Source organism: Erythrolamprus reginae, chromosome 9, assembly GCF_031021105.1.
Source record: "Erythrolamprus reginae isolate rEryReg1 chromosome 9, rEryReg1.hap1, whole genome shotgun sequence".
Taxonomy (NCBI): Eukaryota; Metazoa; Chordata; class Lepidosauria; order Squamata; family Dipsadidae; genus Erythrolamprus; species Erythrolamprus reginae.
In genome coordinates, this window is record NC_091958.1 from 13,536,495 (window position 1) to 13,554,969 (window position 18,475).

The following is an 18,475-nucleotide window of genomic DNA, read 5'->3' on the forward strand; positions in this document are numbered from 1 at the left end:
TATCCACCTTGAAAGGATGGAAGGCTGAGTCAACCTTGAGCCTGATGGGATTCGAACTGCCAAACGGCAGGCAGCCAGCAGTCAACAGAAGTAGCCTGCAGTACTGCACACTAACCACTGCACCACCATGACTCATATGCTTTCCTCCCATCTCTGCTGGTTGAGTTTATGGTATCTTCTTGGAGAAACTCTTTCCCATAGTGAATATTGCGAAGAAATTGTCATAAGAACAGCAATAGGTTACTCCTGGTTCGGTCCAGTTCTTAGAACCAGTAGTACTGGTGGTGGAAAGCTCTGTCCATCTGCTTGGAATGCGCTGAAGCATCAAGAGCATGTGTGAGCATGCACGCGAACTGATAGTAAAGGGTTTTAGGACCCACTACTGCAGGGGTAGGCAAAGTTGGCTCTTCGATGACTTGTGGACTTCAACTCCCAGAATTCCTCAGCCAATCTTGCTAGCTCAGGAATTCTGGGAGTTGAAGTCCACAAGTCATCAAAGAGCCAACTTTGCCTACCCCTGCACTAACTGCATAAGAACTTGCATATCATCAGGCCCAGGCGGGGGTTCCTACTTACCACTGCTACCAGAACGATGTGCGTGCATGTGTGTGCGTGGCGATACACATCACCACTGCATGTGCCCGCGCCCCAGTGAGATTTTGCTTCTGTGGGATTTCAGCGATATTTTTGCTTCCACATTTGTGCAGAAGCAAAGAATTGCCGAAATCTCGCGTGCACATCCTCTCGCAAGATTTTATTTCCTGAGCATGCACAGAAGCAAAATCTCACTGGGGGCGCAGGCACACCCACCAGCGATGCAGAGCTCCACATGCAGTTCCATTTCTGTTACCGGTACGGAGCGTGGCCCGTACCGGCTAGCAACCCATTACTAATCAGGCCTCAAATCTTTGTTTGCAATGGCACAAGATTTTATTTTATTTATTAATCACATTTACACTGGTACCTCTGCCTAAGAACGCCTCTACTTAAGAACTTTTCTAGATAAGAACTGGGTGTTCAAGATTTTTTTGCCTCTACTTAAGAACCATTTTCTACTTAAGAACCCGAGCCCGGAAAAATTTCCCGGGAAATTTGAGAGCAGCCAGTTTCCTGCCATTCCCCCTGAGTTTCTCTCTCTGGCGCAGTGTATGGGAGGCGCGTGCTCCTCCTCACCGCCTCAGAATTCCTCTTCTTTTTTTTAAGCCTTTGGATTTTTTTGATTCCCCTCACCTCACCTTCTTCCTTCAGCAGCAACTGTCCTCCTCCTCTTCTTCCTCCTCCTCTTCCTCCCTCCCAAATTCCCAGCTTTTATTTCTTTCCTAATGGTTTTGCATGCATTCTTTGCTTTTACATTGATTCCTATGGGAAAAATTGCTTCTACTTACAAACCTTTCTACTTAAGAACCTGGTCATGGAACGAATTAAGTTCTTAAGTAGAAGTACCATTGTATATGCCGCCCTTCTCCAATCCTTTTAAAAAATTGCAACCTTCTCCTTGGCAGCTTCCGACGCCTTCGGTGTCATTCACCCATCTTTGGTTTCTTTCTGAGTACCAATGACGCACAGACATCTAGAGGTTGAGGATATTTTTGTGCCACTAGAGGTGAAATAAATGGAAGGATTGGTCGAACTGAGCAGTGGAGCAAAAGGTAGAGGAGGCAGGATGCCCAGACCTCTTAAGAGCCCTGACATTCAACAGTCAGTCTAATCTCATTTAAATTGGAAATGTCCAGCTGTGAAAGGGCAACGGTCCCTTTTAGAATAAAATTATATTTCTGCTCCTTGTTAAGAAATCAAGCAAAGGAAGACGGCATTTCCTTACAAACAACCTACTGTTAAGTGATGGTCGATTAAGCTTAATGTCTTGGTCTTGACAAACTTGAACAATGGGCATTATTTAACAAAATGAAATTCAATGGTGAAAAATGTAAGGTTCTACATTTAGGCAAGAAAAACAAAATGCACAGGTACGGTATATGTGGTACATTGTAATTGTGAGAGGGATCTTGGAGTCTTTGTGGACAACCATTTAAATATGAGCCAGCCATGTGCAGCAGCTGCCAAAAAATCCAACACAGTTCTAGGCTGCATGAACAGAGGGATAGAATCAAGATCACGTGAAGTGCTAATATCACTTCATAAGGCCTTGGTAAGGCCACACTTGGAATACTGCATTCAGTTTTGGTCACCACGATGCAAAAAGGATATTGAGACTCTAGAAAAAGTGCAGAGAGGAGCGATAAAGATGATTAGGGGACTGGAGGCTAAAACATATGAAGAATGGTTGCAAGAACTGGGCATGGCTAATTTAATGAAAAGAAGGACCAGAGTAGACTGATAGCAATCTTCCAATATCTCAGGGGTTGCCACAAAGAGGAAGGAGTCAACCTATTCTCCAAAGCACTTGAGGATAGAACAAGAAGCAATGGGTGGAAATTAAATAAGGAGAAAAGTAGTTTAGAACTAGGGAGAAGTTTCCTGACAGAACAATTAATCAGTAGAACAGCTTGCCTTCAGATGTTGTAAATGCTCCAACACTGGATGTTTTAAAGAAGATGTTGGATAACCATCTGTCTGAAGTGGTGTAGGGTTTCCTGCCTAAGCAGAGGGCTGGACTAGAAGACCTCCAAGGTCCCTTCCAAATCTGCTGTTATTATTATTATTATGTCAGTACAACACAGCAAACAAGATCACTATGCTGGATTTCGTATTTTATCACCAGTCGGGCGCTTCCCAAGCACCTCGGACTGTGTGATGTAGTGGCGAATTATGTTTGCCGATCCCAGTAAAGCAGCCTTTTGCAATTGACAGATGGAGATTTTGTCAATTCCGATGGTTTTCAAATGTCCGCTCAGATCCTTTGGCACTGCACCTAGCGTGCCAAGTACCACTGGGACCACTTTCACTGGCTTATGTCAGAGACGTTGCAGCTCGATTTTTAGATCTTCGTATTTCACTAATTTCTCTAGCTGCTTCTCCTCAATTCTGCTGTCTCCTGGGATTGCGATGTCGATGACCCATACTTTCTTTTTCTCCACAATCACAATGTCTGGTGTGTTATGCTTCAGAATTCGGTCAGTCTAAAGTCGGAAGTCCCACAGTAGTTTTGCTTGCTCATTATTATTATTATTATTATTATTATTATTATTATTATTATTATTATTATTTTATTATTGTTATTGTCATTGTCATTGTCATTGTTATTAAGTCACAATTTTCAGTGGTGTTGTGACTTCAAATGGTCACTAAAACGAATGTTTATAAGTCGAGAACTAATGTACCTGCTTCTTGTGTTTCTTCTCCTTTCCTCTGTCCAGATTGTCATAGAAACAGATGCCTCTTCCTTTGAGTTTGACTTCCTGTCGTCAGATGATCTGGAACAAGCAGTCAGTCACGTGATTACTTCACTCAAAAAGGTTTTCCCGGGATCCTCGCCTGGGTAAGGAGTTCTCAGGGATGATAAACCAGGAAAAAGGTCCCAAAGTTACTTTTTGCCAAAAGGCAACTGGACTTCCTTGGATTTTCTTTTTTCTTTTCTGTTTTTCCTTCTTCAGAACTTCTTCTGAAACTTCTTGGATGAGAAGTTTTTGGATGAAGAAGCTTTTTGAATTCCAAAGAAGCGAAGAAGCTGTTTGGATGAAAAGTGAAATGTTTTTAAGGAAAAAATAAACAAGAAAAGTCCAGTTGCTTTTTTTTTTTTGGGGGGGGGGGAGGGGAAGAAACCCACCAATAGGTGCTTGGACTCTTTTTCAGTTGATTAAGTCACATTATTTGAATAGCCGCAAAAAGGACAAATGAGAGACAGCATTATTTGTTGAGGAGCACAGTAACATTTTAAAGTTTTGTACTGAACCCACTAGTTTCAGATTAGGCAAGTAGCTCAATTTTCTTGAATTGCTATAAAAGTTCAGTTCTAGATAAGGATTAAAATGATTAAAGTGTTTATGGGTAAAAACATACTATCTAATTATTTCCTATTTTAAAAACGCCATCCCTCTACTAAACAAATAATTCCCTCAACACTGTCAGACTTTATACTAAATCTGCACTTCTATTCTACTAGTTTTTCTCATCATTCCTATCACCCATTTCCTCCCATGTTGACTGTATGACTGTAACTTGTTGCTTATATCCTAAGATTTTTATTAATATTGCTTCTTCATTGCTTATTTGACCCCTATGACAATCATTAAGTGTCGTACCACATGATTCTTGACAAATGTATATTTTATTTTATGTACGCTGAGAGCATATGCACCAAGACAAATTCCTTGTGTGTCCAATCACACTTGGCCAATAAAGAATTCTATTCTATTCTATTCTATTAATGCTCATACTAAGGTACTAGAGAAGGAAGGACAATAAAACAACTATAAAGTATTCAATAAATAGTGCATAAACTTACTACCCCCACTGTGTCGCCCCCCCCCCCTGTGAGGGGCAGCAGCCCATTACCACTTATAAACCACTTCATGGTGTTTTACAGCCATCTCTAAATGGTTTACACAGAGTCCGTATTTCGCCCCCAACAATTTTGGGTCCTCGTTTTACCAACCTCAGAAGAATGGAAGGATGGGGTTCTCTCCTATTTAGAAACATCTATTCAAAAGAGTCTGGTTGAGATGTTTGGACTAAGGCCAAGATGAAACAAGCTGGCTTTTTAATTATTCCATACAAAATTTATATTCCGATAACAAAGCCATTGGGAAGAGATAGAAATGTAAAAATAACGTGTGTGTGGGGTTTTTAAGCAGTAGCTCCTCTCATCCAGTCAACTCCAAAGGAAGAAATAAATAAAATGGCATTTGGCGCTTTTTAAAAAAAAAGTAAAGTTATTTCTTAAATGCTAATTTAATCGCCCTCTTGATATTATAGAGATCTCCTCCAGAACGCCTCTCCCAGATTGCCTTGCGAGAATTCAAGGGATGACGGATTCTTTGGGAGAAACCTGCAAAGAAAGTCCTTGCGGTAATTGAAACTATATGGAAATGAATGGGGGGGGGGGGGGGAGAGATTTCAAGTAATAGTTGGTTCAAAGGACAATTGGAGGACAGTTGATCTAAATGCATGGTTAACGTGGCGATAAAGCCTATTCCCTAGACTGAATGTACAACTGTGTTGTTACTGTCCAATCAGAACTTCCACATACTTTCTGAAGCAGAATTTCGTGGTGTATCACAAGATCTAAATGACTTTGAGTTTGGAAATACTACTAAGTTGTGGAACTGGTTTCCTTCCAATACTCCACTCTTTGGAAAGCATTTTAAGCAAAGATCTTTCTGTATTCACGTCAGAATCACCTACGAAGCTAACCAAAGGGTTCTTCTGGGTTGATCACGTGACCATTGGGATGCTGCAATGGTTATAAGTGGGGAAAACATGCTAGCTCAGGAATTCTGGGAGTTGAAGTCAACATGTCATAGTAGAGCCAACTTTGCCTACCCTTGTCCCAACTGATCTTGAGGTTACATCAGCTACAACCAAATTGTATTTTTATTTTAACAGTCTTTTGGGTTATCTTTAGATCACTTGATGCCTCTTTGTGAAAGTTCTTCAAACTCTCCCCTACCCATCACCATCTTCTATAAAATCTAGCATCTCCTTGTGCTTACAGGTGGGTTCTCAGAGACCTATGCTGCCCTCTGCGATTACAGTGGCCTTTCTCTCCAAGAGGAAATCCAATGGGTAAGGTGGAACGCTAAGAAAAAAAATATTTTTAGTTCAGCTGCAAACATAAAAAGAACTTCAGGCTTTATAGGGACCATCAACTTTGGTGTGTCAACAGCAGGGGTGAAATCCAGCAGGTTCTGATGGGTTCTGGAGAACTGGTAGCAGAAATTTTCAGTAGTTTGGAGAACCAACAAATACCACCTCTGGCCGGCCCCACAGTGGGGAGGGAATGGGGATTTTGCAGTATCCTCCCCATGTCTGCTGGAAGATTGTTCCAAGCATCTACTACTCTTTCAGTAAAATAATATTTTATTCATTCATTCATTCATTCATTCATTCATTCATTCATTCATTCATTTATTAGATTTGTATGCTGCCCCTCTCTGCAGACTCGGGGCAGCTCACAGCAGTGATAAAACAGTATACAATGACAAATCTACTATTAAGTCTAAAATAACAATTTTACATTAAAAACCTAAAAAAACCCTTATATAAAAACATACACACAAACATTCCATACATAAAACTACATAGGCAATGGGAGATGTCTCAGTTCCCCCATGCCTGACGGCAGAGATGGGTTTTAAGAAGTTTACTAAAGGGAAGGAGGGTGGGGGCAGTCCTAATCTCCGGGGGGAGCTGGTTCCAGAGGGTTGGGGCCGCTACAGAGAAGGCTCTTCCCCTGGGTCCCGCCAGCCGACATTGTTTCGTCGACGGGACCCGGAGAAGGCCAACTCTGTGGGACCTAACCGGTGGCTGGGATTTGTGTGGCAGAAGGCAGTCCCGGAGATATTCTGGTCCGGTGCCATGAAGGGTTTTATAGGTCACAACCAACACTTTGAATTGTGACCGGAAATTGATCGGCAACCAATGCAGACTGCGGAGTGTTGGTGTAACATGGGCATATTTGGGGAATTTCTCACGTTACTTCTAATCTTTCCCCCAATTAACCTCAGATTGTGCCCCCTTGTTCTTGTGTTCACTTTCCTATTAAAAACACTTCCCTCCCGAACCTTATTTAACCCTTTAACATATTTAAATGTTTCGATCATGTTCCCCCTTTTCCTTCTGTCCTCCAGACCATTGTTTCCCAACCTTGGCAAACTTGAAGATAGCTAGACTTCAACTCCCAGAATTCCCCAGCCAGCATTCGCTGGCTGGGGAATTCTGGGAGTTGAAGTCCAACTATCTTCAAGTTGCCAAGGTTGGGAAACACTGCTCCAGACTATACAGATTGAGTCCATTAAGTCTTTCCTGATAAGTTTTGTGCTTAAGACCTTCCACCATTTTTGTAGCCCGTGGGTTCTTTTTTAAAAATCTTCAATATTAACCTGTCCATTTCTGCAGGGTCTAATATTTTCTTATGGACCATAAGAGACTGTTTTTTTTTCTTCCCCCTCTCCCAGGATGTGGATAATACCTATCACACCCGAGGATGCAGAGAATTCAACCTCTTGGATTTCAACCACCTGCCCAGCCCGTGAGTTTCTATAAAAGAATCCTGGAGGGTGGTGGACGGGGCTTGGATGTGCAAATTATAGGTTGGGGTTTGTGCGATAGCAATCACGAAAGAGCGTTAAGTTCCTTAACGTGTACGTTAAGGGTGTATATGCGTGCATGTGCCTCCATCAATACCCTAACCACGCGCATGTGCACAACTTCCACACTGCCCACATGCATGGCATAAAACATACGCACTGCTCCCATGCATGCTCACAGGCTTCACTGAAGCCTCTGGACTCCTGGGGACGGCAAAAAGTAGCCAAATGGGCCAACCGGAAGTCTGTTTTTTCTAAACTTTTGATTTTTCCATTGGGCTATTTTTTGCACTCCAGAGGCTTCAGGGAAGCCTCCTAAAGCCTCTGGAGGGCGAAAATGGTCTTCGGCAAGGCTGCAAATCATGCACTTGCTGGAGCTGACATAGGGCAATGCATGCCATAGGTTCACCATCACGGCCCCTATACCAGTGGTGGTGAACTTTTTTTCCATCGGGTGTCAAAAGTGCATGCACACATAGTATCGCGCCTGGCGACTGCCCACACCCATAATTCAGTACCTGGAGAGGGCGAAAATTGCCTCCCCGGAGGCCCTCTGGAGGCCAGAAACAGTCCACTTCCCAACTTCTGGTGGGCCCAAGTGGCCCGTTTTTCACCCTTCCTAAGCTCCAGAAGCTTCCCTGAAGCATAGGGAGGGCAAAAAAAGGCCCTTTGGAAGTGGAAAATGTCCTCCCAGAACCTCAGCTGGCTGGTGTGCACATTTGTGCTGGAGCTGAGCTAGGGCAACGTCTTGCGTGCCGGCAGATATGGCTCCGCGTGCCACCTGTGGCACCCCTGCCATAGGCTTGCCGTCACTGTACTATACCATTCCAGACAATTGATTGTCCAGCCTCTTCTTAAAAGCCTGCAGTGATGGGGCATCCTTCACTTCAGGAGGCAAGTGGTTCCACTGGTTAATTGTTCTCACTGTGTATTTTGATGAGATTCTTCCTGAACTGCTATCTTAGCTACAACTCTTTCCAACCAGTAGTGAAAATATCATTGTATATTGTTTTCATTTTTCTGCAGAGATATCGCCCTTTGTGTGGCCAGCTTATCCTTTAATCAATGGTTTACAAAGCTAAGTTGCAAAGACTTCAAACTGGTGAGTGCAGCAGCCAACCAAGAGCCTTAAAAATACACATCAAAACAGGTCTAACCCTAATCAAATTTAGCATGCTGATACGAGGGTCGCCCAGAAAGTAATGCAGCACATTTTTTTTCTTTAACAATTATTTATTGGACACAATTAAACTTACACTCAAGAAAGAATGATGTTTCTTCTACACTCTCTATTTTTCCACGTAATCTCTGTCCCATTCTATGGCCTGCCTCCAGCGAGACGCAAGGGCGTGTATGCCGTGTCGGTACCAGAGAAATAACAGTTGACTAGCATAACATAGCTGCAACCTCAAACATCAACTGACTCCATTGCAAAACATTGGAACTCCACTCCGAATTACCCATACGTCACCCTTAAATACCTATAGGAAGTGGTCAACCATTCCCTAGAGTTACAAACTACAGATTACTTCCTTTTGCCATACAGGTATTCGTGTCTTTTTCTTAGTCTTCTAAAGCAGGCATCTAGCAAAGGCTCATGGTCCTTCTCCTCCTCTAAGTCAGACCCTACTGTGATTGGCATATCTGCCATGCCTGGTGGTCCTTCAAGTTTATCCAGGTCTATTTCTCCCTCACTCTCACTCTCTGCATCAGCTGGCAACACCACTGGCCCAGGGTACCAAGATGGGCCTGGTTCATCCTCTTCAGAATCTATCATTACCAGAGGTGGAGAAGGAACACTCACAACAGAAGGTTTCTTAGCTTTGTGTGGTTTTTATTTTCCTTATAACAGAACCAGGTTATTTTGGAGGAGATCCTTCTGGCCCTGAGAAAATCGGTGACTTTGAAAGAGTTGGAACTGGAAAACTGTGGCTTAAAATGGTAAGCATGGGTGCTTGAACTACAGCTTTTTTAGACATTTAAGAAATACAGTTCTAACTGCAGTAAAACATGGGAGCTTTCTGCCAATTGAGTTTGCATTAGAGTAGCCGACTACGAGATCCAATAATTTAAAGCAAACTGTAGAAGAAACCCTGCAGTTATTCAGAGGCGAGTAAACTATCTTGGAAAATAACCAAAGAAAAGTACACTGACCCACAAAAACAAAACAATTTAATGAAAGAGAATGAATCAGTGCTATTAGTAATGGTAGCAGTAAAATTTGTATGCTGGCTGAGTCCCAATGGCCTTTGATAGTTCAACCAATTTTATTTGTTTTAAAACTACCTAATTTTACACATAGCTAGATTATAATTTGGGAGAAACCAGAATACTGTATTTTCAGTTATTCACGTTGTGCACAAATGCAGTCCATCCACGCCATTGAAAAACTCAAGAACTTAGAAGGACATTCATGGTTCCAGGTTCACTTTAGCTGTTTTTCTAGGTTACATTTATACATCAATCAGAAACCAGATCAGAAATCAGTCCTATCCAACTAGACTGTGGTCAACAATTCTGCTCAACCTCCTCGAGATCGCAAATTCTTCTTCCACCTTTCCATTGAGTGTGTACACCAAACTACAGGTTGTCTCTCAATTTCAAAGCTGGAAAGGAAGTCAGGGTTAATCCTCAAAGTTATACTTTATGCATGATTGTACGTGTGGTCTCCTGTACTCTCTTTCTCCTCAACCCAGGCTGGGTTTCATAAATGTTTGATATACAGTGGTACCTCTACCTACAAACGCCTCTACTTTTGAAATTTTCTAGATAAGAACCAGGTGTTCAAGATTTTTTTGCCTCTTCTCAAGAACCATTTTCCATTTATAAAACCGAGCCTCCAAAACTGTAACCGGAAAAGGCAGGGAGAAGCATCCGTGGGGCCTCTCTAGGAATCTCCTGGGAGGAAACAGGCTGGAAAAAGCAGAGAGAAGCCTCCGTGGGGCCTCACTAGGAATCTCCTGGGAGGAAATAGGCCGGAAAAGGCAGAGAGAAGCCTCTATGGGGCCTCTCTAGGAATCCCCTGGGAGGAAACAGGCTGGAAAAAGCAGGGAGAAGCCTCCGTGGGGCCTCTCTAGGAATCTCCTGGGAGGAAAAAGGCCGGAAAAGGCAGGGAGAAGCCTCCATAGGGCCTCTGTAGGAATCTCCTGGGAGGAAACAGGGCCTCCACCCTCCCTGTTTTTCCCCCAATTGCATACATTATTTGCTTTTACATTGATTCCTACGGGTAAAAATGTTTCTTCTTACAAACTTTTCTACTTAAGAACCTGGTCACGGAACAAATTAAGTTCGTAAATAGAGGTACCACTGTACTTTGGAAACACACAATTAAAGGAAAACCCATTAAATCTGGGATTGGTGTCAAACAATTTAATTCCAAGGACTATCTCCCCATCCATGGTGATTGAGTTGTATTGTGAAAAAATATGTCATGGATAAGAACAACAGCCCCTTGAAGGAAGGAGCAAACTCCAGACAGCTACAAATATTTGCACACAGACTTGTATATTGTGTGAATTTGTCCCTCTTTTTGTAGTGACTTTGCTCAGCAAATGGCCCTTGTCCTTCAAGAACATCCCAACTCTGCATTAAACAGCCTTAATCTCTCTAAAAACCTCCTGGAGGACCGAGGTAGGATATTCCCAATATCTTAGTGGGTGCTTTGAAGTAGAATTTCCCAAAATATGGCCATACAAATTGATTGGATTCATCCCTGCTGTTCAGCTTTTCAGCTGTCATATGATTACAATGGTTTGATAGAAATGGATCAGAACTTGTTGGCAGGATTATATAGCCCAGGCCATGGTGGCATCTTCCTCCACACATTGGAGGTTGCCCACCATAGAGGAGCCTGTGGAGAGTTGGTACTATGGTCAACATGATGATCCAATCTAGGGAGAGCCAGGTTCAAACCCACATTTAGACGTGGAAAGCTATTAGGGGGAATTTAAGCCGATTATGGCAGAATCTCAGAAGGATGCATGCATCTGTATGAATTTTCTGATGAATCCTTCGCAATAGACATCTGTGATGCAGTATAACAGGATTACTACATGGGGCTACCTTTGAAAAGTGTTCGGAAACTTCAGATCGTGCAGAATGCAGCTGCGAAAGCTATCATGGGCTTTCCCAAAAATGCCCATGTAACACCAACAGTCCGCAGTCTGGATTGGTTGCCGATCAGTTTCCGGGCACAATTCAAAGTGTTGGTCATTACCTATAAAGCCCTTCATGGCACCGGACCAGGGTATCTACGAGACCGCCTTCTGCAGCATGAATCCCAGCGACCGGTTAGGTCCCACAGAGTGGGCCTTCTCCGGGTCCCGTCAACAAAACAATGTCATTTGGTGGGGCCCAGGGGAAAAGCCTTCTCTGTGGCGGCCCCGGCCCTCTGGAACCAACTCCCCTCGTAGATTAGAATTGCCCCCACCCTCCTTGCCTTTCGTAAGCTCCTTAAAACCCACCTCTGCCGTCAGGCATGGGGGAACAGATATTCTTTCCCCCTAGGCCTTTACAATTTATGCATGTTATGTTTGTTTGTAGGGATGTTTGGTTTTTGCAATAAGGGTTTTTAGTTGTTTTAGTATTGGATTTACAGTATATGATGTTTTTTATTACAGTTGTAAGCCGCCCCGAATCTACGGAGAGGGGCGGCATACAAATCCAATTAATAATAATAATAATAATAATAATAATAATAATAATAATAACAACAACAACAACAACAACAACAACAATAACAACAACAACAACAACAACTAGTGGTATAAATGGTGGATCGCACCATCTCTTTGACTTGTCTATGGTTGACTTTCTCTGCCTACAGGTATAATTGCTCTAAGCCAGACCTTTGAGCAAAGGAACAAGGGTTTCCAAGCCTTGAACTTTGCAAGAACTTCAGTGACTCAGAAAGGTAAATCCCGGTTGCTTGTTCAGCTTATGTCTAAATGTGACATTGTGCACATTCCTTCCCCAAATTTTTCTCTAAAATTATTTCTTTGAAAAGACATTCTGAAAGAAGTTCTCTTTTCATGTAAATGAATGAGCCCGGGAGAATTTCTCTGCCCTGGGCTGAGATGCTGCAAAGTCCCTGATCAAGACAATGTCTTCAGAGGGACTAAGAGCAACCCAGCCAAGAGGGGTCACTCACGAACGCTAATCCTAGAAAGAAGACTTGGACACATTTTCTCTCTGGGTGATGTGACACAGTATTTAGCTATGTACCCCTTTTTATTTGGGAGCATAAGCAGATGGGGATAATTACACATACATGTCAAGTGATATACAAACATCCAATAACATAATTTCAAACATGACATATCTTTGAGTCCTTCCTTTCCCCAGATATCACAAACCAATTCCCTTGAATAATTTCCTTTGAGCAAATGTTTCTCACACCTAATTTCTCTGAAGCCTTCTGCTTTATCACAGCCAATCTCCTGTTTACCGTGGTCAAAGTCTTTTATCCTGTTTTGCTTCAGGCAATGTAAATTTCCCCCTTTGATCGTATAACGTCCTGTTTGGAGTGATGTATACTTGTTTATCAGTGAGATGTTTATTGAACCCTTTTATGGTCAGTTGTCTTCCTGTTGCAAATTTCACCAGAAATACAGACTAAGCAAGTTAATTCTGTCCTATACTGGCTGTAATAGAATCAGGGTAAGCAGAGCATTTTATGCTAGAGGTCCAGATATACAGTGGTACCTCATCATACGAACTTAATTGGTTCCAGGAGGAGGTTCGTAAGGTAAAAAGTTCGTAAGACGAAACAATGTTTCCCATAGGAATCAATGTAAAAGCAAATAATGCGTGCAAATCCTTCAGGAAAATCCCAAACTTTAGAAGGGAGGCGAACAGAGGGCAGGGAGGAGCAGCTAAAGGGGGCGGGTGGAAGAAGCAAGGCTAGGCTAAAGGGTGAGTGGGAAGGAAGAAAGGCAGGGGGGGCGCCCCTCCCTTTTCTTTCTTCAAAAGACACCCTTTCAGTTCCTTTGCAAGCACATTGTTCTCTGCAAAATATTTCCTCCCCCAAGCTGCCCCTCATTCCTCCCTTTTCTTTCTTAAAAAGACACCCTTTCAGTTCTTTTGCAAGCACGCTGTTCTCTGCAAAAAATTTCCTCCCCCAAGCTGCCCCTCCCTCCTCCCTTTTCTTTCTTAAAAAGACACCCTTTCAGTTCCTTTGCAAGCACGTTGTTCTCTGCAAAATGTTTCCTACTCCAAGCAGCCCCTCCCTCCTCCCTTTTCTTTCTTAAAAAGACACCCTTTCAGCTCCTTTGCAAGCACGTTGTTCTCTGCAAAATGTTTCCTACTCCAAGCAGCCCCTCCCTCCTCCCTTTTCTTTCTTAAAAAGACACCCTTTCAGCTCCTTTGCAAGCACGTTGTTCTCTGCAAAATGTTTCCTACTCCAAGCAGCCCCTCCCTCCTCCCTTTTCTTTCTTAAAAAGACACCCTTTCAGTTCCTTTGCAAGCACGTTGTTCTCTGCAAAATGTTTCCTACTCCAAGCAGCCCCTCCCTCCTCCCTTTTCTTTCTTAAAAAGACACCCTTTCAGCTCCTTTGCAAGCACGTTGTTCTCTGCAAAATGTTTCCTACTCCAAGCAGCCCCTCCCTTTTCTTTCTTCAAAAAAGGGGGGGAAAAGAAACCCCTTCATTCCAGCAGCAGCTGCTTGGGTTCATAAGGTGAAAATAGTTCGGAAGAAGAGGCAAAAAAATCTTAAACACTGGGTTCGTATTTTGAAAAGTTCGTTAGAAGAGGCGTTCGTAAGATGAGGTACCACTGTATATAATATGATATATTCTTATTCTAACATGCATGCTACACTGCAACACTGGATTATTCTTAAAATTATATTTTTGACTGTGTCCTGCTAGGGATGATGGCCTTATGTCAATCTTTGGTCAACAATGGGCAATTCAGAACCAGCTTATCCCATCTGGACCTCTCTGGAAATCCAGGAAGTTTGTTGGCTGACGGTGGAAATGTAAGTGTGAATGACTTTTGGGAGCAATTTAAAAATAACCCTGCCTTCTTCACTCCTCGGAACAGAGAGAAACAGATAATCTTAGTTCTCAGGTGAGTTTTATTAAACACGTTAAGCAAGCTTTGCTTCCTTTTAGAACTTTTCTTGCCCCATTTGTTGAGCGAACCACTGCAATTTTTAAACTAGTAACACCGTTGTTAAGTGAATCTGGCTTTCCGATCGGCTTTGCTTTTCAGAAGGTCACAAAACAGGATCCCGAGATGCTGCAACCGTCATAAATGTGAATATGTTATCAAGCATCTGAATGTGCCATGTTTTTCAAAGTATAAGATGCACCGGATTATAATTTTTATCATTGTTGTTAGCCGCCCCGAGTCTACGGAGAGGAGCGGCATACAAATCCAATAAATAATAAACAATAATAATAAAGACGCACTTAGTTTTTGGGGAGGAAAATAGGGAAAAGAATCTGTTTACCAGATATTAATCTGGCTAGCATCTTTAGTCTGGTCAGTTTCAGCACATTATTTTGTTCCCTGGTTAGGGTTTTAAAAAAACCCTTATTCAGAAGGAGTAACAACGAAAGAGCTTGCAAGCCAGTAAGAGCTGGGAACACCATTAGCACCTGGTTAAGGCTGGAAAGAAAAATTCTGAGCAAGTAGAGCAATGAAAAAAAACTGCAAAGACCAGGGCTTGGAAAACATTCTTAGCAGAGAGTAACAATGAAAGAGCTTGCAAGCGGGTAAGAGCTGGGAACATTGTTAGCACCTGGTTAGGGCTGGAAAGAAATTTATTTGGAGCAAGTTAGAACAATGAAAAAACTCTGCGAAGACTTAGGGCTTGGAAAACATTCTTCGCAGAGAGTAACAATGAAAAACCCTGCAAGATAAGAGCTGGGAAGACAGTTAGCACCTAGCTAGGGCTGGGGGAAAGAAGCTGTGAAAAAAGCTGCATTCAATGTATAAGACACACTTGAATTTTCAGCCTCTTTTAGGGTGGAAAAAGGTATATCTTATACTCCAAAAAATACAGTAAATTATATGACCATGGGGATGCATGTGTGAAACATGGTCATGTCTCTTTTTTTTCAGTGCCGTTGTAACTATGCAAACTGTTGCTAGTCGAGGACTATTTGCAGTTAGGATTAAATGAGAAATGAAATCTGTGTGATGAAAAGATAAATTTAAAAAAAGATAAATTTGCTTTGTGGAGGTAGTTAAATAATCGCCACACTTTTATCTGATTATAGCCAAAGGCTTTGCGATTCAAGCATACGAAAGGAGTGTTAAAATGCAGAGGCATTTCACTTCAATTGCTCTCAAACCAATAAAAGTAGATTTCAAAACATAAAACCATTTCACATACTCATATCCTTTGCAGTCAGCTGCATCCCACAAGAGAGAAATTGCTCTCAATTTTCTGGCGATTTCAGCAAACTTTGCAACCAGCTCAGCGACTACATAGTTTTTACCCGTCAGAGATTTTATGACTATCAGTATCTGAGGAGCCGTTCTAATTGTTGACAAAATGCTCCGTGCAGAATTGACACGTAATTGGGGAAAGAGTAAATAAAGCAAAATATTTGCAGTTTCCCCCAATGAAAGAGGTAACATTCACGGCTCACTGATTTGGCTTGTACTCCTGAAACAATTTCCTTGCTAATTAAATAGAACTGTGGTGGGAGATATAACTGGCATGGATTTTTAAATGTTATCTTTTCATCTGAACTTGGATCATCGGTCCTTTGATCAATGCTGTGATAGCTTTACTATTGTTCCACACCAGCTACCAGCTGCTGACCTAGGTAAGATAATGGATTGAAAGCCTGTACTTTATTTATTTATTTATTTATTGGATTTGTATGCCGCCCCTCTCCGCAGACTTGGGGCGGCTAACACCAGTAAGAACAATGTCACTTGGCGGGACCCAGGGGAAGAGCCTTCTCTGTGGTGGCCCCGGCTCTCTGGAACCAACTCCCCCCAGAGATTAGAATTGCCCCCACCCTCCTTGCCTTTCGTAAGCTGCTTAAAACCCACCTCTGCCGCCAGGCATGGGGGAATTGAGATACACTTTCCCCCTAGGCCTTTACAATTTTATGCATGGTATGTCTGTATGTGTCCTTGGTTTTGATATAATGGGTTTTTAACTGTTTTTAGTATTGGATTATTGTCATGCCCCGAGTCTGCGGAGAGGGGCGGCATACAAATCCAATAAATAAATAAATAAATAAGTAAGTAAGTAAGTAAGTAAGTAAGTAAGTAAGTAAGTAAGTAAGTAAGTAAGAAAGAAAGAAAGAAAGAAAGAATAAAAAAGACAAATATAACAAATCTAATATAAAAAGTAATTTTAAAAACCCCAATTTAAGAAACCAATCATACAAACAGACATACCATGCATAAATTTTATATGCCTAGGGGGAAGGGAATATCTCAATTCCCCCATGCCTGACGACAGAGGTGGGTTTCAAGGAGCTTACTAAAGGCAAGGAGGCTGGGGGCAACCCTGATATCCAGGGGGAGTTGGTTCCAGAGGGTCGGGGCCGCCACAGAGAAGGCTCTTCCCTGGGTCCCGCCAAACGACATTGTTTAGTCGACAGGACTCGGAGAAGGCCAAGTCTGTGGGACCTAACCAGTCACTGGGATTCGTGCGGCAGAAGACTGTCCTGGAGATATTCTGGTCCGATGCCATGAAGAGCTTTATAGGTCATTACCAACACTTTGAATTGTGACCGGAAACCGATCGGCAACCAGTGCAGACTGCAGAGTGTTGGTGTGACATGGGCATATTTATGAAAGCCCATGATTGCTCTCGCAGCTGCATTCTGCACGATCTGAAGTTTCGGAACACTTTTCAAAGGTAGCCCCATGTAGAGAGCGTTACAGTAGTCAAGTCTCGAGATGATGAGGGCGTGAGTGACTGTGAGCAATGAGTTACGTGACATAATCAAGTTCATATTTAGTTTACTCTTTACAAGTAAAGGGGAATATTTTAGTGAATAGAATAGAATAACAGAATAGAATAGCATTACTTGTGGGACCTGGAGAAGGCTGACTCTGTGGGACTTAACCGGCCACTGGGATTCCTATGGCAGAAGGTGGTCCCACAAATAATCTGGTCCGATGCCATGTAAGGCTTTATAGGTCATTACCAACACTTTTTTATTTTTTTATTTTATTTATTTATTTTGTCCAATACATCATAATAATAATAATAATAATAATAATAATAATAATAATAATAATAATTTATTAGATTTGTATGCCGCCCTTCTCCGAAGACTCGAAGACTCCAAATACATAATTGAAGAGAATAGACATGAAGTATTATATATAAAGAAAAGGATAGAAGAAAAGATATAAAAATAGAGGAGAAGATATATGAAAGGAAGAAAAGATATATGATATATAAGATAAGAAGATACAATTGGACAGGGGACGAAAGGGACACTAGTGCACTTATGTACGCCCCTTACTGACCTCTTAGGAACCTAGAGAGGTCAATCGTGGATAGTCTAAGGGAGAAATATTGGGGGTTAGGGGATGATACTATGGAGTCCGGTAATGAGTTCCACGCTTTAACAACTCGATTGCTGAAGTCATATCTTTTACAGTCAAGTTTGGAGCAATTATATTAAGTTTGAATCTGTTGTGTGCTCTTGTGTTGTTGCAGTTGAAGCTGAAGTAGTCATTGACAGGCAGGACGTTGTAGCATATGATCTTGTGGGCAATACTTAAATCGTGTTTTAGGCGCCGTAGTTCTAAGCTTTCTAGATCCAGGATTGTTAGTCTATTTTCGTAGGATATTCTGTTTCGAGTGGAGGACTGAAGGGCTCTTCTGGTGAAGTATCTTTGGACGTTTTCGAGGGTGTTGATGTCCGAGATATGGTATGGGTTCCAGACAGATGAGCTGTATTCAAGGATGGGTTACTTTGAATTGTGTCCAGAAACCAATCAGCAGCCAATGCAGTCCGCAGAGTGATGGAGAAACATGGGCATGCCTAGGAAGGCCCATGACAGCTTGCGCGGCTGCATTTTGCACAATTTGCAGTTTCTGAATAATCTTCAAAGGTAGCCCCATGTAGAGAGCATTGCAGTAGTCAAATCTCAAGGTGATAAGGGCATGAGCAACTGTGAGTAGAGCCTCCTTATCCAGACAGGGACACAACTGGTCCACCAGGCCTGGCAAGTTGACGGGCGGTAGGAAAAGCAAGTAGGATGCTTGGCTGCATAGCTAGAGGTATAACAAGCAGGAAGAGGGAGATTGTGATCCCCTTATATAGAGCGCTGGTGAG

The 18,475-nt window shown here is 42.3% G+C and overlaps 1 protein-coding gene across 1 annotated transcript in view; it reads left to right on the forward strand.

The window, feature by feature from the left end:
- CARMIL2 (capping protein regulator and myosin 1 linker 2) overlaps nt 1-18,475 on the forward strand; it is a 111,995-nt gene that overhangs the window by 15,236 nt on the left and 78,284 nt on the right. The window contains 10 exon segments of the mRNA XM_070760343.1: nt 3,318-3,439; nt 4,876-4,906; nt 4,908-4,968; nt 5,615-5,685; nt 7,077-7,150; nt 8,235-8,310; nt 9,061-9,149; nt 10,744-10,838; nt 12,034-12,120; nt 14,075-14,184. Of these exon segments, the coding sequence (XP_070616444.1) occupies nt 3,318-3,439; nt 4,876-4,906; nt 4,908-4,968; nt 5,615-5,685; nt 7,077-7,150; nt 8,235-8,310; nt 9,061-9,149; nt 10,744-10,838; nt 12,034-12,120; nt 14,075-14,184 (816 nt within the window).